The sequence below is a fragment of the Scomber japonicus genome, chromosome 15 (assembly GCF_027409825.1).
Source record: "Scomber japonicus isolate fScoJap1 chromosome 15, fScoJap1.pri, whole genome shotgun sequence".
Lineage (NCBI taxonomy): Eukaryota > Metazoa > Chordata > Actinopteri > Scombriformes > Scombridae > Scomber > Scomber japonicus.
The window spans coordinates 16,945,759-16,969,632 of NC_070592.1; the positions used below are offsets into that span (position 1 = coordinate 16,945,759).

The 23,874-nt window shown below is 38.1% G+C and overlaps 1 protein-coding gene across 2 annotated transcripts; it reads left to right on the top strand.

The window, feature by feature from the left end:
• Positions 1–683: 683 nt before the first annotated feature.
• Positions 684–22,335, top strand: triqk (triple QxxK/R motif containing). Of its 2 annotated transcripts, XM_053333746.1 has the most exons (5): positions 684–830; positions 3,318–3,392; positions 11,478–11,516; positions 12,540–12,625; positions 20,148–22,335. In XM_053333746.1, exons 2-5 carry the CDS (start codon positions 3,332–3,334, stop codon positions 20,253–20,255), a joined length of 294 nt encoding a protein of 97 aa, XP_053189721.1. In that variant the 5' UTR covers positions 684–830; positions 3,318–3,331; the 3' UTR covers positions 20,256–22,335. The 2 variants fall into 2 exon arrangements, with proteins under 2 accessions (XP_053189721.1, XP_053189722.1); XM_053333747.1 differs by lacking the exon at positions 11,478–11,516.
• The last annotated feature ends 1,539 nt before the right edge of the window (positions 22,336–23,874 follow it).

Here is a 23,874-nt window from a genome sequence, read left to right on the forward strand (position 1 = left end):
AATTCTACACAGTAAACAAAGAAAAAAATGTAAAAAGACTGATGAAAGAGAAGTGAACACCGTGGAGTGAGATTGCCTCGTCTTTGATGAGGTCGGCTGTTGCTTTCTTTAATTGTCACAGCACAATGTTACTGTTTCCAGCAAGGATAACTGCAACACTTTTTTGTAATCTGACAAGCAAAGAATGACTTAAGGCCAACATGTCAAACTAATATGGCATTTTAATTAATAGAACATTACATTTTTGTCATTTGAAATAGCACATTTACATTTTAGGAAGATGTCAGGATGCATCTTTGTGTTTGACACTCAGGTGCGCACAAGGTCTTTCTATTGTGGTGGTCTGTCTTTAATTTTGTACTTTGGTTAGGCTGAATACACCACATTGCATCATTATTTTACCTAATTATTTAATCATGACTTGATTTGCAATGTTAGGAACAACCAGTGTAGCTGCTTTGGTTACAAATTCAATACAGCACAGTATTGAGATACGTGGAGGTTTGGGTATTTTGGGATGAATGGGAGTGTCAACACATCACGCGCTTTTTTAATGTTCTTTGCCTGAGCGTCCCGCCTCGCCCCGCCCCGCGCTCCTGCTATTGGTCGACTCCACAAATACTGGTGTCTGATTGGAGGAAATCACTTCCTCACACCAATGTTGTAAACGTGTAAACCAGGAACTATCAGTGGGAGAAGCGGTGTGTTGGCATTCTGGAGCAATTTAGAGCAAAGTACAATAAAGCGGTCCTGTCGTCGTGTCACCAGGCGTCTCGTAATGCAGAAACACCACAACTAAGCGACTTATTCTCCCGAGAAACAAGAGCAGAGTAAGTATTTTCGTGTATGCAATGAATGAAGTCTGCAGTCAATGTAGTAACATCTCCACTGGAATGCTTTCTGTTGTACATATCCACCTACTCACTTACTAGGAGCGTTCAAAATGACAATACGACAATTGTAAACTGTCGCCATGGGTCTACTACAAAGAGCAAAGTCCTGCAAATGCATGCACAACATATTTAGTTATTATCTTACCTTTACTTAAACCGCAGAGCATAGTAGGTATTTTTCAACTGGTAGAAACCTATACTTCCATTATCCAGAGACCACAACGCCCCCAAATATCAAGCAATGTTAGTTGCATTTACATACACACTTTTTTGGGTACACTTGGCTAAAACTGGTGCCGTCTAATACAACAGATCTGCAGTAACCAGAATAATAGAAAATATTGGAAACGCATCTCATTATAACACAGTGTAATTCAGTAGCACAAACTACAAAACTACAGCCTCCAAAATAACCACAAAGATGAATCAACAACTCTAAAATGTTTCAGCAAAATTTTTTAAAACCATTGCAGGACTGTTGTATTAAACTACATTACTTTTAGCTAGATATACCTAATACCTAATAAACTGACACCTGATTTGACTGTATTGCCACTTTGCATTAATCCATGATCATGTCTGGATTCAAGTCTTAAGGAAACTGTATGCCACATACTTTGTTATTGTTCTTCCAATGCAGTTTTATAAAGGGTGACATAATACCTACAATATTTCCTGGACTGAAATGTAGTTGTGTTGTCATGTGCAAATTAATTTGTGAGTCAGTACACTGTACTCAAGGGCAAACATTTACTCTTTGATTAACTGGGATAGCTCATTGTTCAAGATTACCTTGGTAGGTTTTTCTGTACTGGGGATAAACACAGAGATTTAAGTCATTATGAAATAAAATACTAGACTTACTTTTTAGATATAGTTTTATTAACAGTTAGGTTGAGATTGTGCTAAATATTGTTACCAAAATGTAGTATCAGCTTTATCATCTATGCATCTAAGGTGTAAAAGTGTGTATTTTGTACCCTTCTGTTTCAAATGCAAAATATACTTAACACATCTGTAGCAACTTTGACAATGGGTGATAACAGAGTCTACAAATGTGTTTATTGTGCAATTTAGATATTGCTGCACAGTAGAAAAACAGCAACAATGCAGAGAGCCCACTGTGTCCCACTGTAAACATTGCATTTGGACAATTTCCTCATCTTCTTTTGTCTTCCTCTCACTTCCTTTAATTTGCTGACTCTGGTTTCCAACTGCTGGAGAACAATAGCTGTGCATACATCCTCCTTCTCTCCTGGCACTAACAGTGTTTGAAATGTAGCTCAAAACAGTGTTTTTAGTGCAAGGTAAAATCCAGGTCTCCTAAGGCAGCGGTCTCCCATGAGAAGGTATCAGTCAGCACAGGCAGCCAGCCACGCTCCTTGAGCATGCTAATTCAGTCTCTTTCCTCTATTCCCTGGCTGCACCTCCAGAGTTTCCACCACTCCCGTTCTTCTTGGATGCACATATATACTTTTTTTCTTCTCATATTTCTCTGTTCTCCCCTGTGCACAAATGTGTACACGTTTATCTTTCCGTCACAGTTAAACATGGTCTCTTTTCATGATAATCAATTGTCATTAGCTGAGCAGGACTTGGTGGATATTGAGCATTATTTATCTAATCATGCGCAAATCTCTCAGACAGAACAGGTCAAAGGGATTCCAGTAGACAGCACAGGCCTGCCGTCGTCTCATATTTGCTTTTTCCACTATTTTAAACAAAAGGCTACAATATTGATTGATGCAGTGTGTTGAGGAAGCCTGTCTGGAATTTAGAGCAGAGAGCTCACTGAGAAACAAGTGTGTTTTGGGTGAATGCAAGAAAAACACAGATTTTTTTGCACTTTGTAAAGAAAAATATTGTTCAGGTGTGGTTATTTCGGTTGACTGTGCTGTACATGTGGTTTATGCGCTCGTGTTGTGTAAATGCACCCACAGACTGACATCTATTCTATTACATAAGCATAGTTACATGTGGAGCCTGCAGATACATTTTAAATATATATATATATATATATTTCTCTAGCTTTTTCTCTTCATATCTTCCCTGTGAGCTGTCAGGGTAATCAAGGAGAGCTCATGGTGTGAAGGGAAATGGTGTTAGACTAAATGAGATGGATAGGAAGTGCACATACTGTGAACGTAACACACATGGAAGGTGGTGTGAATTAATTTAATTATGACTAGCAGATGTATGTGAAAGATAAATCATCTGCCTGATCAAAACTGACTACTCTTCTCTATATATGATTGTGTATTAACTTCAATCCTTCCCGCAGATTTCACAAGTTATCTCAGGCTACAGTAACAGCAATGGAGCTATATCCGTATTTGATTAAACTAAATGATCAGGTGTAACATTGAGACCCAGCTGTGAAATTCGCACATTCACAAGGTTGTTTTTCTATTTATTTCTTGTCAGGCTGAGGAAGGAGAATGGGGAAGAAGGATGCCGGCGCGACCAAATTACCAGTTGATCAGTACCGAAAACAGATTGGTAAGTCTTTCTTTATCCTATGGTTAATCGATTTGTGATCAACAGAAAAATATTCAACTGTAATTTAAAGTGTGAAATCAAGCAACAGTACTTGCTTTTGTTAGATGATTTGACATTGGCTGGTTATTTAAAAAAAAACAAAAAAAACAGCGAGTTTGTGTCATAATATAGCATAAATCACCAGGACTGAAGAAATGTAGCCATTCATTTAACATTTTCAAACAGATAAATAAAACAGATAAATAAAACACAATATTTTTAAACCACAATTTTAAAAAAATCCATAATTTAGTTCATGATGCTTTTTTGTGTGTTGGAATTGGTCCTTGATTTGTTTCTCAACTTCGTTTGAACAAAAATCATAACTCGTAGGAAATTTTACCACAACACAGAAATCATTTTTAATGTTCTCACATTGAAACACGCTGAGTTCACACTCAAAGACACTAGAATTTAGTGGCATCTAATAGATTGGACTTGGCAGAAATAGGACATCATTTTCACAAGTATGTTTTAAGCGTGAGTCTTTTCTATCTACATAAGGAGTTGGTCCTTGTCCACGGAGCCCACCATGTTGCACCACTATGTTTCTATAGTAGCCCAGAATGGACAAATCAAACACTGGCTGTAGAGAGGGCCTTTCACATTTTTTGTGTTTTTCGTTGGTTTCATAGCCACCATAGGTTCTCCTCCCATTTGGAGAGGAAGAGGGAGAGGTATTCAATTGGTTGCAATCTCACCACTGGATGACACTAAATCCTACATGCTGTTTTTTTAATAAATCACAAACAGTACTGTGTTACATTGAGCAATCCTGTGGTGGTTTCACTTATGCCAGTCTGCCTAACAGCTCACCTTTTTTGACAACCTCTATCAATTTTATTAACTATACAAGAATAAGCATAACATCTTTGCATAGTCCTGGAAGCTTTTACAATTACTGGCTTGAAATTAAACTTCTGAGCAGAGGACAGAGACAGTGATTTAACCTGATCGCCACACTACAAGTCCCAACCTCACATACTGCACAATGTTATAGGCTGGGGGTTACATCCACTGCCCAAAAAGGTTGACACCCAAAAAAAAACAGGCAGAGGGATAAATACACACCTCTAAAGGGTCATAAATGATGATTGACGGGCATTACTATGATGAGTCCTTTATGAGTCTGTTCATTGTTTCTCTATGAAAATCCTGAGTAGTATACCTTAAAGCAGACTGTATTAGAATTCATGTACTGTAAAAGTAGTGGATGTAATTACACTTAAATACAACCATGCAGCATCTGAGGTAACATCACTGATAACAAGTGAATTCCATGCTTTAAAAAAAAGCCCCTTTGATATCATGTCAGAAGCTGTCAAAGTTTAATGCCGTCTAATCCTGCGGTACTTTGTTTCTTCCTACATCTCAAAGGCCTAACTAAGGCAATATGTTTGGTATCAATCATAAGTTTGGTTGCCTTTAGCATGCCAGCTGTGGTTGCTTGAAGATCACCGCTCATCATGTGTTTTTTCCTTATTGTTTTACTCTTGTGGAACAAAACCAAAAGGTCACCATTGGTGAAGCTGGATATTTTAGTTATTTTTTCCCCATAGCCTTAGTAGTGGTCTTATTAGAAACAAAAGGTGCCCCCTTTATCCAAGGAAGAAGATTTTTGCACCAAATTGTGTGAGATGTTTTATTAAGCTATTTTTGATTTTATGGTTTTGATCAATGAATACCCTCATCAGAAGCTTATACAAGGAGTAAAATGGATAAACAAATGGATAAACTATCTAATAGTTCCCTATTAGATAGTTGAACTGAAGAAAGTGACACATTACAGAAGATGAAAATGATAAAACAATTAGGACACCATGGGACACGGTCATAACAAAAATATACAGTATCTTTCATGACCCTATAAATCATCTGTCCCTGGAAAGTCTAAGAAATTAGTTTGTGTGCAGAAGGTGCACTGTCACTCTTGAATGGCAGATGTGCTGCTTTTTCTTGAATTGGATCTTAGTTTCAGTTGATTGGAAACAGCTTGAGGGGAAACCCTTTCTTCCAGAAAACCAACCACACGTTGTGGGCCCTAAATCTTATTAATTTCTCTATTTGCGCATGTATGCCTTTGTTGTTCATTAAAAAAAACAAACCCATTTCATTTCATTTAACAAATGATGTATTTGATTCTTATTATTATACATAATGCAAGTTTATTTGAGATAGTTTAGAATGTAATATTTTAGCATAATATTGCCATATTATTTCATGTGTATTTAGACTGAAATAGACTTTGTCACAACACTCACATATCAAGCTTGTCATTATTTATACGTCAAATACCGGTGGGAAAATTTGGAGCAAAGTCACCCTCAGCATTGTTCTACTGGCTTACAGTAACTGTTAACTTAAGGGTATCCCAAATTACATAATGCACTGCATATTAAAACAACAGAATATGTAATATCACACTACATAGGATTTATATTTGTGTATGTATTCGATGATGGAAAAAAATATCTTACTCTGGGCCATGTTTCTCAAAACCTCTGCTTGTGGTGCTTTTTCTTGCTGGTATATCTATCTGGCAGAGAGTTTTCATATGTGAGGTAATAGGTTTTGCAGGCTGAGGTGCAGTTAGAAAATATAAGATGAAGATCATTTAGTTTGTTCACTGTATGGAAACATAAAACATTCAAAAAGTGTGTGAAGCAGGCTTTAGAAATAAATGTGCTACATTTAAACCTGTTTATGTGGAAGAAAATAGCAGATACCATGGAACACAGTGCTGCTAATTGTAATCAACATTTTCATGCTTTAGGATTAGTTGCATCATATAGAATTGAGCTTATCCGGGCCAGTGTAGACTACCTGTTCAGCTGTGAGTCAGGTCATTTGATTAACATATCTTTTGGCTTTTGTATCCAATTTGCAATTTTATTGGAAAATCACTGGTGACTTATTTGATCAATTGTACACAGTGAGAATTAAACTGGTGGATTCTGATGCCCTACTAGCTATCTTAAATAACCTTCACGAGATGGTTTTGGAAGCTCTGAAGTTTTTTTTTTTTTTTTTTTTTTTTACAGATAGATGAAAAACAAAAATAAAAAAAACTTAACGAGATGACTGGTACCTTTCTTCATCATTCTTGTGAAAGAAAGCACAGATTATCCCAGGTTTAATATTTCCTGTGGGTTAACATGACTCACAGGATGGTCAGGATGGTCAACTTTTTGTTGTTCCACGTTTAAAAAGGAAAAAGGGATGTCATGACATCTTATGACAGCAATACCAATATTTATCTTTCTCAGGGACTTGATAGCATGTGTCTTGTTGACACTACCAGGCTATAATTGTTTGAGGTCTCAGAAAACAGCACAACAGTTGCATGTGTATTCATATTGGGACAGAAAAAAAGGATGATTTAGCCTGAAGATATCCCTTAACTGTCAGCCATTGTGTAAAACCCAGCAGGTTCAACAAATGAGAGACAGACATAACATGACAAGCCACTTCTCCTTCTGTCACATCCCCTACCAGTGATGCCGGAAATCTTTTTTTCCCCCCTTTTCCCCTTACTATGTAGTGTTTTCTTCTTCCCTCTCTATCCTCTTCTATCTTATTAATTCAAAATATGTAACACAGATGCCACGAACGCTTTGGTCCTTTTTCTACTTCTGCCACCTTCCAAACCCTCAATTTCTGCACTTTTTTCTTCTTTTTTGAAAAGAATGCCCATCAGGCAATTTCAGTGAACCACTGTTTAACAGCAAAGGAGGAAAACAGAGACAGGGGAAAAATGTCAGAGAGGAAAATTAAGTCTTCAAAGATAGCATGGGGCTGTGTCTTCTAAGAGCAAGAACAGGCCACACATAGTAATTTAAAATCGTAATAGTCTGGCTTATTCATGGCACATCAGCAGAAGTCCAGGCTGGTTGTTGAGCTGTACCATCATCTCTGCTGGAGTGCTTTTGTCATGTCAAATGGACATCAGGGGACCACTGTTGACACTCTTTTTAAATACCATTATTAAACCTGTTATAATTGGCTGCATCAAGCTGCCCTCAGGAGAGGTAAAGCTATAGTGTTCTTACATGGAAAATCGTTTCACACTGATAAAGACACCCAAATGGCAAATTAGAAATGATTGACTTAAGAAGTAATAATGATAATACTATATATGTATATATAATCTATGTATTTTTAAAAAAATACGTAGATGCAGATATGTATGCTCCCTGCTGCCACCTTAGATTTGACCTCCCTGTTCCTCCCCTGACATGACGCAAAGGACAAGGCATGAATATCGCCCATGTGTCTGGCATCACATCTCCAGTTCCACTACTATGCATTCTGGCAGATGCCAGCGATCCGCACCATGTGGTCACTGACTATTTGGCCGCCATGCCAGATAGACACAGAAGCAAAGCAAAGCATGGAGAACTGTCAGACACGCTGTCAGTGTGTTGCCCGAATTGTCCCAGGGCTCCTAGAGAGCACTGGACGGTGGGCTGTCTGTCCAAATAACCCCATCACTCTGCATGTGGTGCACAAGCAAGACGGCTATTCCCTATGGACACAAACATACACATACATGCTTAATTCCTCAGGTATGTTACTCTTCCTCTTGACAAACTCCTACACTGGATTGTTGTACATAATACATAATACACACACATACATAATAGATGAGTGGAATTACAGCTATAACTTATTTGTTCGTGTGACAACCTTACAGTTATATTTTTTGAAGACAGCATTAATGTATGTGCATGTTATTTATCGATAAGGGGTGAGTAGACTTTAGCCCTGAGTGAAAAGATGCAACCCTTTCATTCATTTGAATCGGTGCAGGAGGAGTGCCAAAACAGAAGGCTTTAGCAAAACTATGTAGGGTCATCTAGCAAAAACCTCAAACTAGGCTCACCGTTTTCTGCAACACAACATGATGTCATTAGGCAAGGCACTGTGTTTGGTAATCACGTATGCTATTACATATTTCTTGTAGGTTACTTCTCTTGTCTTATGAGTATTGTTAATTATATATCAATGGGGACCAATTGGCAAGAATATCCTCCTATAGCACTACTTTGTCTATTTTCTCACATGCATTTAATGCAACGTTGTGAAATAGCCTTTACCATTGCTGACATGGGCAGGTTTTGGTAAAGATGTCTCGGAATTTGAGCGTCTACACACAGTTTATTTAAATACTTTATATGTCACAGGAACAAATGAATGACGATTAATACTGTTTTTTTTTCCTCTGACATTTATACATTCTGACAAACTGTGATGCTTTTAGATGTCTACTCCTCTCCTAGCTTCACTTTAATGGCCAATTTGTGTGACACACAAATCATATACCTTTCCCCATCCTTCTCTTGAGTGCATAATCACATGTGGCTAATTTTAGCTAATACCTATCTCATTATGCCTCACAGAACAATAGCTCGAGATAAAAACTCATGTTCCCTCAGTCTTAATCAGACACCATTTATAGGTGAACACAATGACAGAGTAGCCTGGAAGAACCGTGAAACACACATCTAAGGGAATGTACAGTAAGTGGTGTTGGGGGCTGGAAGGGACACTTTCACTTTTCTCTTGTCCTCTTGACATGAAATCAGTGATGACTTCAATGAAAGGTGCACTCAGGGAAGCCTCTCAGCAGGCACTCTAGGCCGCCTTACAAGGGCTAATGTTCCTCTGAGATACAGCATTGTCGTTGCTGTACAGAAGGACAGTGATGCCTTTTCAGTGTGGCAGGGAGGGGGATGGCGTGTAGCCCAGCGCACGTAGATAATTGGTGACAGAAAGTGTCTACAGCACCGGTGCAGCAGGGGGATGAGCAATGACAAATAGATGTGCTCATAAGCCCAATGCAATATCATCAGGACTGTGTATGTTTGTGTGCGTTTGTGTGTGTGTGTGTGGCTGCAGAGCCCCACAAGCAAACCACAGGAGAAAGGTAACATGTGGCTTTAAGAAAGGACAGGGTTATATTACAAAAATATTACAATACCTTACGCAGCCTGATGTAATCCTTTGGCTGTTCTCCTCCATATGAACTATTCATACTCCTACTTGGTGTAATTATTCTTATTTTGCTCCAATTAAGTATTGATTCTTACCAGATGGCTATGGTTGTATTGGGTTGTGATGACATTTTTTTGCATATAAATGTGATTTCTCCATGTAGACTAACATGAAGAAATGCTACACATGAGAAAAACAGCACAGGTGGATGCTCGCTTAAGTTCTGATATTGTTCTGTCTTTGAGTATCCTTCAGGATTTTACTGCAGAAAAGGGACCTTGTGTAAACAGATTTTGACACACAGGTAACAAGCTAATAGTTATCCAAAAAAGTACAAATTGTTTGATTGCGAGCTTGTAGTAAAGTGTCACTGGTACCTGTTACAGGACAGAGATCATGGATATCCACAATTTTAATGTTTCCTACATAGTTATGTCTGCGTTCTATCTCTCCTATAAAATCCTGTATATGACAAAATATTATATTGTATATCAAATCCAGTACATCTTGATGTTGAAAGGAAATGTAGGAGTTGAGCAGGTTTTACAAATCTATGTTAAGTTTCAACTATTGACTATTTACCAAAGCTGGCAACTGAACAACAATTGTGCAATCAGCTTAGCAAGCATAAATCAGCACAGGAGGCCTGTCAAGCTTTGGATTTCTCCAAGGGCCAAAGCTGTGTTCAAGGATCTCTAATAAGAGTATTACTCTCTGTCTAAAGAGTTTGGAGGGTGGTGTCTTCTTTCTGAAAACATAAGTGTAAGGAATGGATAAAACTCTGTGATCTAGTGTTATTAGCAAAGGCTAGAGGCATGTCATTAACTTACTGTATCGATCGTGATTTCAGCCAACCAAATCCACAGTTGTTAGCTTGAAATAAGATGCCTACTTAGGTTTGCTTCTGTGGCAATTCAAAGGCCCTCTGTTTCAAAAATGACTATGAGTTACAGTAGTGATTTGTCACTGTTGTCATTGTAAACTGAGTATGTGTCGTGGCTTAGTGAAGAGTCAGTTTTCTCATCTGCATATTATATGCAAGATCAGATAATTACCACTGTATCATGCATGTTTTTCTGTTCATTTGCACGCATTTCACAACATATTTAGCTCTCAGAATGGTTTGTTTTTCTTCTTGATTAAAGTAGTGTAATTATCATAAAGTAAGACTATTTAAAAAGCAGCATTATTAATTAAAAAAGCACCAGGCGCCGACTCCAAGCCACAGAAATGTATTCAATGTATCCAAAGTTTCAATCCAAGTCAGATCTGTTTCAGGTTAAAAGGCTGACATGATTAACCATCCAACATACAAAGTGTGGGACACATGTCAAAGAAACATTTGAGTGTACACCTCAAAGAGTAGAAGTAAGAATTTAATACGGTAAAATATCTCTCATCAAAAAATGCAGTTATAAGCTAGCAAAAGGGGGAGTTTAAAATGTTGTGTAAAAGTGTCTCTGAAATGCTTTTAACACATATGCTTGGTATTGTACTTATAACATACACAACCATTCATGCGTCACTGTCAATACAATGAAAATAAACAACCAGCTTTGCCTTCATAAATCTCAATTTGAATATATAGAAATTTTATTTATTTATTCTTGATTCATTGTTTTTCTTCTTGGCCAAAGGGAATGGCAGTATATTATGAAGCTTCTTGTAGTCTTACATTATCACAACTATCCATTCATAGCCTTAAAGCCCCTACACCATTTTTTTATGAATGGTGAACAACCTGAGGTGCCTCCAATCAAATTTCCCTCTCTCCACTTTCTGACAAGTGAAGGAGACATTCAGTGAATTCCCACTAGCTCACGCTCTGCTCCTGGCAACATGCTCCCCATTTCTATTAGCCCTCCACCAAGTCAGAGAGAGGTGGAGGAGGAATCCAGGACCAGGAGGGATGGGGGAAGAGTAAAAGAGATTGAAATTGAGTGCAACATCGAGGAAAAGTATGGAAAAGAGAAAATGTGTATGGGTTGACACAGAGCAGTTGCTTAGTGCGAGGCTAATGGTCATCTTCTCTTTCCTCCATGGCCCCAGAAGAAGAGAACCACTGCTCCTCAAGCGACATGATACTCAGTGGTATGCAACTCTGTTTGTTTTTTAGTCACAACACACATACACCTCTTTATCCTTCCTTTCTCACAAGCTCATTCTCACTCTTTTCTGTTCCACACCCTTTCCAGATGGATATGGACCAGTCCGTCCCCCTTGTTCCCTCTTTCAATGTAAATGAGGCTTAATTGGCTCAGAGTAAAAACTCCTACTGGCCCCTCCATGTTAAATCACCAACTAAGAAAACCTCAAAGCTCACCCGGGGGCTTGGTCTCTTTTTTACACACATATTTCTTAATTGCACTCTATGTCTCTTCTTATGAGGACTGTCCATTGATTCCCTCAACTCATGACTTTAACATTATCCATCAAACATTCATGGTTAACATCACCCTAACCTTAACTTAATTTTAATTCAAAAATTGAACCCTGCGCAAGATTACCTAAATAAACCCTTTAGGGACTTGCTAATATTTCCATAATTGGAGCATACAAATTAGTTCTCACAAACATAGTAGTTCCAGACACACACACACACACACACACACACACACACACACACTGCTTAGCATAGCAAGCTGTTGCCTTTCCACCCTATTGTTACCAAAAGTTCCTTTTCCTGCAGTGTGTTGTTTCTAATTAGACCAAGACAGCCGGCCCTGCCTCATGTGAAACACACAGACACACACATGTTTTGCCAGGTGGCCAGCTCACCGACAAGAATCACCCTTGAGAGCTGAGCTCATGGGAAGTCAACCAAGCACAGGTGAATGGGTGTGCAGCTTAGGCCAGCGCTTAGCTTAACATAAAGATAGAACCATCTAATCAGTCTCTGTCTAAAGGTAAAAAGAATCTGCCTGAAAGCAACTCATCAATTAATATTTTATATCTTGTTTTATTTCTTGTTTTCTGGGTGTAAGTAGGACTATAGAGGGGCTAGTTCTTGGCCAGATAAAGTGACTTCCTGAGGTGCCCACGAAATGGTACCCCATATTTGAACTATCCCTTTTGATACAGCTACAAAACCTTTTCTTTTTTTCTTTTTTTCAGGTAAGCAAGACTACAAAAAGACAAAGTCAGCCTTAAAGGCCACACGACTGAAAGCTGAGGCAAAGAAGAGTTCCTCTGGATTCAGGGTGAGACCTGGCTTGGACTTTTTTCTCTTTCAGATTACTGAAGTCTATATCTGCATGTCTCCCACTATTTCTTTCTGCCTGACTGTCTGTCTTGGGACATCTGCGATTCAGCTTGTCTGTCTGTCTGCCAACCATCTTCTTTCCATTTGTCTGTCTATTTGCCTTCCTGTTTGAGAATATGTCTCACTAGATCACGTTCAATATCCCAGATTCTTGACTGTCATGCTACTTACTTGAGAGATTGTAATATATCAACCTCCATTTTATGATGTGCACTCCCTGCTTGTACTTAGTATTAAAACTGTTGTTGGAAAAATATACAACACTTCTTCACGTCTACAAAAAAGAAGACATTATTTACAGGATTCAAATTCACATTCAAGTTTCCTTTTTATATATAACAGAAATAAAACAAGCACAGAAGGAAAACATAAAATGAAAGAAAAAAAATGATAAGAGAATTGGATAATATGAAAGTGAAAGAAGGGGAGAAAGGTGTGTCTCTCTCCATTACTGTGTCAGACTGCAGTGATTAGGAGCTGTTGTGCAGGCAGAGATGGATGACTCCACGTTTATCACTCTGCCAAATGTGGCTCTTCTGTGTATGCTTTTCCTCATTCAGTCAAACAGTTTTACTATTTCACAGCAAAGCCCACAGCTACTAAAATAGCTTGGAAAATATCAGCTGCCATAGATTTTTAAATCCTCTTTGAAATCGCAAATACCATCAGATGAAATCATGTCCGCAGAGATTTTTTTTGTATAGCTGTTTAAAATCAAAGTCAGTTAATAAACACAAATCAGTCAATACTAGTGTTATTGTTTGGACATGTTTATTTTGCTTCATAGTATTGAAAATTGGCTCTGTTTACAGTATATCAAAAGCCAAAAGATTTCACTTCCTCATTAAGCTTCAGTTGGCACATAGTACACAGAGATGAACAAATCATAGCGAGAATTAAACACTGGGTGAAATGGTCAGGTTTTAAAATATGCATCTCTTAGACACGCAAGGCCTCATTAAGCACGTCTTTAATCCAATTAGATTAGTCCATATCTTGAAATATTGATATTGCTCATGAATAATTCAGGTTTTTCACGCCCAAGACGAAGGGAATTTTCAGAGGTCGGATTAAAAATACCTCTGGGACGAGTATATTAAACTGACTTAGACCTCTTGGCCCCCGATTTCGATTGAAATTCAGCCCACATGTAATGGATATTTGGTCACGCTTGCTTTCCCGTTGAGTCCTTTTCAACATTATATAAAGTTGCGATTTTTACACAGCTCTGTGATGACAGTAGAAAGCTCACACTTTCTGTGTCTGAACCTTTGGTTGACAACAATGATTTGGCTGTGGATTTTATAGGCATGTTGTGCTCTTCTCTTCTCTTCTCTTCTCTTCTCTTCTCTTCTCTTCTCTTCTCTTCTCTTCTCTTCTCTTCTCTTCTCTTCTCTTCTCTTCTCTTCTCTTCTCTTCTCTTCTCTTCTCTTCTCTTCTCTTCCCTCTGCTCCTCTCACCATCTCTCCAGTTGAGATGCTCATCTCAGATGCAGCTGGCATCTCAGAAGGGCCAAACAGACATGCGGGCACAGAGAATCTGGCAGCTGCCAGGGCAGGCTGTCTCGGGGCTGTCCTAGTAGCAGAGCAGTCTGGATAAGTTGGCAGAGAAAAGGGATGGTAGAGACTGAGAAAGTGAGAGAGAGAAGGAGAACTTCTGTTCCCACAACAGTGATCAGTTGTCGGGCTGCACAAAAACATTGACCTGAGACATGTCGGAAACCGACCACCTGTTATGTCTGCACGTACAAACACACACAAGTCACGGTGTGTGTGTGTGTACGGTAGCAGCGTTTTGTCGCCTGAATGCAGCTCATGTAAACAGGATGGAACAGGGTCACAAAACTGGCTTGAAGTCTGCTGTAGTCTCTCCTCAGGTTGCCCACAGAAGTAGAAACGCCTTCAAAGTAGCTCCAGCACACTAGCTTGCAGCACAGGAAACAAGCCTGCTGCCTTGTCTAATTGGGACACTAACTTTGTGATCAGGAATGTTTTCCCTGGGTCTTATTTAAACCACTGAGCCTAGAAAGTTTGGGAAAAGCGCTTGGAATTGGCAGAGGATAGAGGCTTCCCCTAGGTTGACTGCTTTGGGGAAACAGGGGAGGGTATAGTAGTGGTGGGGGGGAGGGTTTCTTAAATGGGCCATCCTAACTACCAGTATTATTTAGCACCATCCAGTGTCATTTATAACAAACTTTTGGATAAAAAAAAAAACATTTTAAACAATGATGGATACTGTGCTGAAACCCTGGATCCAAACAGTAGTGCCTGCCCTCCACACAAGTCATGTTGGATCTGTTATCTGTGCTGGCCATTAGGTTTATGAGGCTCATTCACATTTTCAAGTTGGTTAGGAGCGTTGAAAGATAGCACATGGGAATTTGTAGGTTTTATGGCCTTTTATGCCATTTAATGTAGTAAGCGGAAACATAAGAGTTAATGAGTTGTGATAGTGTTAAGGCTGTTCCAATTCACAGAGATATTTTTGTCCGATGTAAAGCATGTGGGAAGACATTTGGTAATGTAAAAGGCTTACAGTATTTGTTACATGTTAAATTCTAATGATTATTTCTAGAATTACTTATAAAAAAAACACTGTAATATATATTTTTTTAGATTATCCTAGTCCTTAGATTAAGACTGTGATAATGACATAGATTTACCCTAATACAAGTCAATTATTGGATAAGTTGATCAATTGAAAATTAACAAATTCATTGATTCATTTTTATTTATTTATTTAGTTGAATTTTTTGCCTTTATTTAAATTGAATTTATGTGGCTTGTGTGATAACCACCCGACTACCAAGGTGTACCAATTCATTGATACATTCTTAATTTAAAATCTTGCAGCAAAAAAATTCAATAAAACAATTGTTCACAAAAAAAAATCCTGCAGCAAGCAAATATACATAACATTCAGTTTTTAATCCTTAAGTATGTGATAATTGTTATGTTGTTTGATGTTAGTGTAAATTTACTACATTAGGGCTTCACCTTGGGCTCTGGGATGTGACGAATCAACATTTTAAATGTTGATTAGTCATGAGCCAACAAAAAATTTTAATGAGGATGAGGGGGGAAGTATGGTCTACACTCATTACGCTACTTCAATAAAATCTTTAAAATTAAATTAAAAATTAAAAGAGGAATGTATCTATGTAATTCACACAAAAGGACAGAATTCAAATAAAAAATATTTCTGTAAAGACTGACACAAACCAATTAACAATAGAGTATAATATGGAACAATAGACATTTTACTATCGCCACACGATATATATATACTCATATTGCACAGACATATAAGAGAGGTATGCTGTCAGGGTAGCAGGAAGACACAAGATGTGTTTCAAAGGTAAGAAATTATTTTAGTATCAAGATAGGAGTCACATTTTACAGTAAAAAAAATTTATTTAACCAGCCATGAAATCTAATCTAATATGTGATATTTGTTGCTATGATTTATACTGAGGAGACATGCTTACCAAACGCAGCCCAAATGCACCAACAGCAATTTGTGTCTTTCGGTCACCCACATACAGACTGACGTACACATGCACACACATATACGCACACAAACAAACCCAGGAGGAGAATAGAAGGCGAACCAGATGAAATGATGTCTGCTGAGCTGTGGCTTGTCGCCAGGGTGACAGGGACCCAGCTCCCAGCGTGCCGAGTGTGCTGCAGCTGCCGCCATAGCTGAGAGAGCCACATGATGAAGATGATGATGTGCTTGGGCCCCATCCAGGGGTCTCCATCAGAATGTGGGCAGAGAAGCTGTGTGTGTGTGTGTGTGTGTGTGTGTGTGTATGTGCGTGTGTGTGTGCGTGTGTGTGTCTAAGTGGGCCCACGTAAATGTGTTTGTGAGACAAGGCAAGAGTCAACACAGTGGGCCGATCTCCTCCAAAACAATGATCTCAATCAAGTACAGGTGCTTTCTACAACTCAAGTGTTTACACCAAAACCCCTCCAGATTGTTTTCACAGACAAGAGAACCAGCTGTTCTCTTTCTCTCTGAATCTTGAATCCAAGAAGAACTGCATTGCATTATCGCATGTCCTTTTGTTTCAGCGCCGACTCGACAAAATACTTACCTGCGTTCGAAGCCCGACACTTTCTTCACAATGTTGTTGACGGAATTACAAACACTTCTCTTTGTCATGTTTTTCAAAGCATTGCGCAAGAGCTCAAGAAAAGCAGAAAACAATCAAGCCTCCGTGATTTGATAACAGTTCTCTTTTCTCTGAGGCCTAGGCAAAATAGAAAAGTAAATCAAGCGGAGGGAGCCTGGCGGTTAATATATGAAGCTAAAGTGCATGAAATTTAAAAGTTTTCCAATTAAGCAAGGACTTTAAGCTGTTTGGAAGCTGCCGGGATGTAGATAAATGTGGGTTGAGGCTAATGAAGACCAGTGCTGCTGATGACTAGGCACTACAACATGTACACAGATAGCTGTGGATGCTGTGATGCCTTTTAATTGTCCCTCCACCCCCACCACCCACCCCCAGCCCCTTCGTCAGAGAGCAATTATTATTAGCCCCCCACCACCCCTCGTTTGTGCAGAGCCTTATCTGTCACTTGTTTTCTCTCTCGTTTTCATTGTTAACTTTTTTTTCTCATTTCTCTTTCATTCAGCAGTTTGGCCAGTGGGTTGAATTTGCAGGCCTCTCTGTGTGTGTGCTACGTATAGCAATTACCAAACTGATGTTTTCTCAAATTGTCATTCAGGGTTTTTTTTGTCTGTATTTTTTTTAATACATCTATTATGGCTCTCTTGTTTGCTTCTTTCCTGTTTTTCATTTCCTTGTATCACCTCAGCCTGTCACTTGCAAATACAACAGGACATTTCAGAGTGGTTCAGTTTAACGTGATTCAGGAAGTTTTCTCCCATGAGGTTCTCATAGAATCCAGAAATAGGTACTCTGTGTGAGTTGCTTCACAGCACACATGATTTTATAGATATCTGCGGAAATTAGAATAATATGTTATGAATAAGTTTGCGTAGGACTAGAATCAAATGTTTTACTTTCGCTTGTCATGACACCTTTGTTGTTGTGGCCCAGTTTGCATGTCAAAACTAATTTCCATGTTCAAATCAAATATTTCTTTTTGAGTAACCCCCAATCAGACTGCACTCTGCACTCTTTTAAAGCTCTCCAAGCTCTCCAGTGTTGATTAGAAAGTTTACTGCTAATGAGTTCTCTTGATAAAGAATAACTGGCATTGTTCAATACTCTGAGTGGCCCTAATGAAACTCCAGCTGATGAAGATTGTAATCGTGTGAGCGCCACATAATGAATGAGCGCCCTAAATTTCCATTTTCAAGTTGAATGCCACTCCTCTGGAAAGCCTCAATTTGTTTGACAATTAACCAATAGAAAATCAAAAAATAAAATAGGCCATTTCGTTCAAGTAAGTTTAACTTCTCAACAAAAATGCCAGGAGAACTGTGGAGACTTGACTGCAGATAGAATATATTACAGTATTATGATACTACGGTCACTAAGTGCCTGCCTCTGAAATGTGATACTGTATAATTTGCTAGGTCTTTTTTTTGGGATATTGCTCCTACTGTATTTTATTCCGTAGTATGTTTCTTATTAATCTTTTTTATCAACAGAAAACTGAAATAAATCAGTGATTCATTTTTCAGATGCAGAAGTCTTTATTCACTTAACTGAAACTAAACTTTACAAACCCCAAACATAGTCTATACCAATTTGTATTGTTTTTGAAAATATGTCCTAAATCTGGCAGTGAAATCTGACATTAGGTCTGGGTTGGATAAGGTGCTGTATTTTTCTGATCCACTATAATTAACTTCTTTGATTTCATGTGAACATATAAAATACAGTATTTATGCAGTGTGTCACGTCTCTCACATGTTAATTTCATCAGGTAACGATTTCCCACAGTGATTCTATCTCGAAGCAGCTAAGAGCATATGTCATTAATGTGCAAATAGCTCCATCAGAGTTATAACACACCTTCTGTGGAGACCTAATTTACATTTAAAGATCCTGGAACCATTTCCACACAAACGCAGATACATTTTGAAAACACATCTGTTTGTGTGTCATGGACTTTCATCAACAATAAGATGGTGTTTTTGGGTGCTGAAAGAGAGGCTTTTTGAAAATTCTCTGTAGAGTTGAGATCTGTAAAAACACCAGTTGTGTGTTTTGTGGGCAGACAACAGTGACATAAAGATATCAGCTTGTTTACGTTTTTGCAAACATGACTGTCATGTGTTATTCTGTTTCATTTAATTTTGTATGCGAGACAGTAATATACATGAAAAAGAATATCTTTTATGTAAACCCTTTACATAAAAGATGCTGCTGTTAGGGCAAGGAAATGAATACATATTATATTGATATCGTGACATGAGACCAGATATTGTCTTAGATTTTGGATATCTTAATTGTGATATGTCATGAGTGTTGTTTTTTCCTAGTTTTAAAGGCTGCATTACAGTAAAGTGATGTGATTTTTTTAATTTACCAGATTGCTTTAACTGTTATATTACTCGCATTCACCCACTTTGTCATTATATCTACATTACTGATGATTATCTATCAAAAATCTCATTGTGTATATATTTTTGAAGGTACCAATAGTCCTCTCTAATATAATTACAATATCGATATCAAGGTATTTCATCAAAAAATACTGATATTTGAGTTTGTCCATATTGCCCAGCTGTAAAGGTTAACTAGGCTGCCTTTACACACAGGCCCCCCCCCCATCCCAGCTTTGAGATTGATTCATTAAAATGATAGCACTATTTGGCATCTACCTGTACAACTGCTGAATATTCATCAGGAGTGGCTTTGTGGTTTCCTCTTATTTGGTGTTTGATTTGTCTGGAGGACATGGGAAAGTTACAACACTAAATCATGGCAATGAAGTATTAAATTGTGCACTAATTAGTTTTTTCTCCATGACACCTCTTGGGCTCTGTTGACTTGTGAACTTTAAGAAAATAAACTGAAAGAAGTGTGAACAGGATGTTTTCCTATTTACCTGCAGTACTTAATTTTATTTGAAATGTTTGCATCTCTTTGTACCAAAACATGTTTTTGCTTTAGTAGCTGAAGTGGAAATGTGATGATTGACAGTCCTATTTACATTTGCCCTTGAAGTACATCCACATAACTTAATGTTTTTAACAATATGTTTGTTGTTGTTGTTGTTGTTGTTTTATTTTTCAAAATGAGCTAATAAACAATACATTCCTACTCACACTATTAGGAATGCAACTGTTTTAGATGAAAAGAAAGACAATAGGGACTTGGCAAATATAGACACAACACACTGATGAATATTACAAATCACTGCAGACAGATTGAAACAAAGTAGAGCTGCTCCTCAGTGTAAAGACAGATGAGGCATATAATAAACAAGTAGTTCATCAATACAGTATATATAAAATATTTTCTTTATTCCTCTCAGGATGCCTTTCTGGTCATCGCAGCAATCCTGTTCTTTGTGCTCTGTGTGTATGCCTTCTTCTACCTCAACCTGAGCACCGAGATCAACATGGACCTGGACGTGGATTAAAAAGAGGTGGACTGTGGGCAGGACAATTTTCTTCTTTCTGCACTTCATACACAAAGACGAGGATGCAGAATGATACTGCTTTATGATACCCCAAAGCATGCAGTCACAATTTCCTGTCAGCCTTTTTACACTCGACAAAAGTCACAATAGATCAAACAAGTAAAGATTCAGGTAATGGTTGAGATTTGCATTGTTTTGCAACTGTAAACTTTTCCCTTTCATTTGAAAATATTTGTGAGTATTTTATGCCTTTTTTATTAGAGATATTATGGTGAACAGCTGAGAGGAAATTAGGGGAGTGAGATAGGGATCAACATGCAAGTTTTGGGCCAGATCCGAACAGTGCATGCTGCAGTTCACAGTCCGCGCCTTAGCCCCCAGGCCACCAGGATGCCCTCTTTCCTCTTGTTTTCTGTTTATTGATATATGACTGTGTAATGTATTGGAAACATATTGACATTTGTTAACATTTGTTACACTATAATTCAGCATCCATGTATGTATTTTCCAAGCCAAGGACCAACAGTGGAGCTTTATTTCTTTTTCCATGAAAAAGACAGACCTCTTCCTTCATGGCACTCATTAAACATCTGTTGCAAAATATACGTTCAGCAAAGAAACAAACCTCGTTTTTACACAAGTCTTCCAAACTACAGTCACGCCCAAGCTCTATTAATCATATTCTGCGGAGTCACGTCCTGCTGTTTTCTCCACTAATAGAAAAATGTAAATCTTCATGCTGAACCCCTCATCACATTGAGACAAACACTTGCCTCACATTCCAGTGCACAAACCTCTCCTCCCTGGATATCTGGAGATCACAAAGTGTGAGATTAGAATCCACAAAGCCCTCGTCCTGATTGAACATGTGTGCAGAATACAGAACAACATATTCTACCTGCTGCACATACATGCAGTACAGAGACAGGCATCCACAGGATTAGCATAACAAATATGATCCTGTTCTTTCATTTGAATGTAAATTACAGAGATGAATGATGACTGAATAGAGGTGAGCCAACATGTTTCTCATAAGGAACATCTTGATGATTTCTGCTCCTCTTCAAACATCTGTATTGTTGTTCCCTTAAGGATGACATGTTTCTATAGAGGGATATGAAGGTTTATCAATGGCTCTTTATCCCACTGCTTTTCTCTTTGTGCACTAGTCTTAGAAGGTGCAAGGACTGACCTTCCAATAACCATTACAGTCCAAGTGCTTCCAATGTTTGAAAGGTTCTTTGTGAGCAAAGGAAAAGCAGAGTCAGAGGCTTTTATTTAATCTATTTTCATCCAGTTATCAAATTGTATTCCTTTTTTGCTCTCTGTGCATCTCAACTACTTTTTTACCAAATGCAATACTCTCATCTATAAAGCAGTTATTTTGGATATGACTTGTTTTTAAATTAGTGCAATGCATAAAAGGCCCATACCAAAATCCACAAGAGGCCTTTTGACTTTCATTCCTAACAACATGTTTTTTTTTCCACAGTCTTTTTCTTAAAAACAAGCCTTGCGTCTGTGTTCTGTTGCTGATATGATTCTCGAAACGTGAGACGAATTTGAGCTTTCAGTTTCTGCTTTTTTCTCTCTTTTCTCCCATGACCTCTAGACCTCTAGTAAAACACTGCATGTCAAAGAAACCATTATGATAAGCGTGCACCCATACCCAGTGGCTTTTATCTGGCCTTGGTATATCTAGACTCCCCTCTTCCACCACTGTGAGTTACTCACATGTATAACAATAGACAGGCTTGCCTAATAGGCCTTCATATGTGACACCTCATCCAAAGGGTCACCATTACCTACTACAAGAGCTCTGACATCATCACAGTGGAAACAATCTGACAGCCCAAGCTATTTATTCAGGCTCATGTTTGGCAGAGCTATTTTTCACAATAATGTAATAGCACTAACCTTTACACAATGGTTTAATGGTTAGTGTCACATGTTGTAGTATCATTCAATTGATTTGTATATGTAATCATTGAATGTTTTATCATTATGATACTTGATACTGTGTGATATATTGTCATTATCCTGCATTCCTTTACTCTAATTAAACTACTTTCAAAATGAATATTGTGTCTCATGTAAAAAGATGAAAAAAGAATAAAGGACCTTTTTCAGTTAAGTAATTTCAATTAATATTTTGTCATCTTAGGTATGTACCACTATAGCACGTGTCAGCATCTGCGCTACATGACAATGGAGGATGCATTGTTATAATTAATGGGTTTAAAACTTTAAAAACAACCTAATAGCTGTAACAATGATGAAAAAGGTGTTCGTACCTTGCACAAGTAGACACATGTATTAACTGCTCCATGATGCAAACTTATCTTCATGGTTGTACATTTTAAACAACGTAATGGTTATACTTAAATACAAGAACAGCTGATCAGACTGTATATACTTTAGATAATGCCTTGACATTGTCATAACTACCTGTAATGTTTTATATTTAGCTCTTAAATACAGGTGTAGTCGTTATTGCAAGTCTTAAAAGTTAATGAATAAAAAAATCCTAGTGGCGATTTACTTTTATGGGGTATGGTTACATTTTTACACATCTTTTTGTTTAGGTTAAAATGCTTTTAATAAGGTAATGGCACTCTAAAATGTTAGAGAGATCCACCAGGCATAGAAACTCATTATTATTCCATTCTCATAATATTCTGTGAAAACTCTGACCAATCATATCATTCAGCCCGAATGATAGTATTGGTCGAGCAACCTGCCTGTTTTCCCCTTCCGCATTACGTAATCGCACGCGCACCCGGAAGAGAGACTGTTGTGGATCCACGGCATTATAATACATCCATGATCCACAGAGTTAGCTGTAAACAGACAGTAGCGACTGACAATGACTGACAAAAGCGGGCCACGGCTTCCACCTCCAGCCACTCCCACGGGGGAAAAGAAAACTATATCAGAAAACTATTGTAGTGCATGTTCGCGGAGGGGAAGGGAGTGTGGGGGTGGGACATAGGAGGGAGGAGGGGTTGTTGCTGTTCAATTTTTTTCAAAGTGCTGTGTGAAATGCAAGAAAGGTCGCTTTAAACCATTACTGACAAAACATTGTTATTTATAGCTTAGCATTAGAGCAATCTGAGAGGAATAATAGAAAACCTTTACCCCATGAAAGTAAATTGCCACTAGGATTTTTTTTTTTAAAACAGACCGGAGGCTTGAAAACAGGAGTCCACAAACGGTGACATCCATTATTTTTATACAGTATATGCTTGAGATCAGATGCTACAGTTGGTGGGAGACACACATATGACTGTTTCTGTTTTCTGTTGCTTTGGACTCAAAATCATGAATGTAAGAGCTGGATAGGCAGCCGATTTTTCCCAGTGGCCACATGTGATATTGAAGGAAAAGAATTTCCCCCAGAGACCACAACTGTAAAAGAGACATCTGTAAAACATTTGACAGGGCACCTTGAACTGTAAACAAGGTCAATTATGACACTTTCTATTATGAATTCGTGATCCATGGAGGTTTTATATTTATAAAGCATTTGTTAAGCCCAGAAAAGCAATTTCAAAATCCAACACCTCATCACAATGTAAAGTCTGAATGGGAACTGGTGGCTGGGGTCAGTGGTGGAAAC

Coding starts and splice junctions, on each gene's coding strand:
- triqk (XM_053333746.1), top strand. CDS start 3,332: ATGGGGAAGAAGGATGCCGGCGCGACCAAATTACCAGTTGATCAGTAC. Junction 3,393..11,477: donor TCAGTACCGAAAACAGATTG/GTAAGTCTTTCT, acceptor TGGCCCCAGAAG/AAGAGAACCACTGCTCCTCA. Junction 11,517..12,539: donor AAGCGACATGATACTCAGTG/GTATGCAACTCT, acceptor TCTTTTTTTCAG/GTAAGCAAGACTACAAAAAG.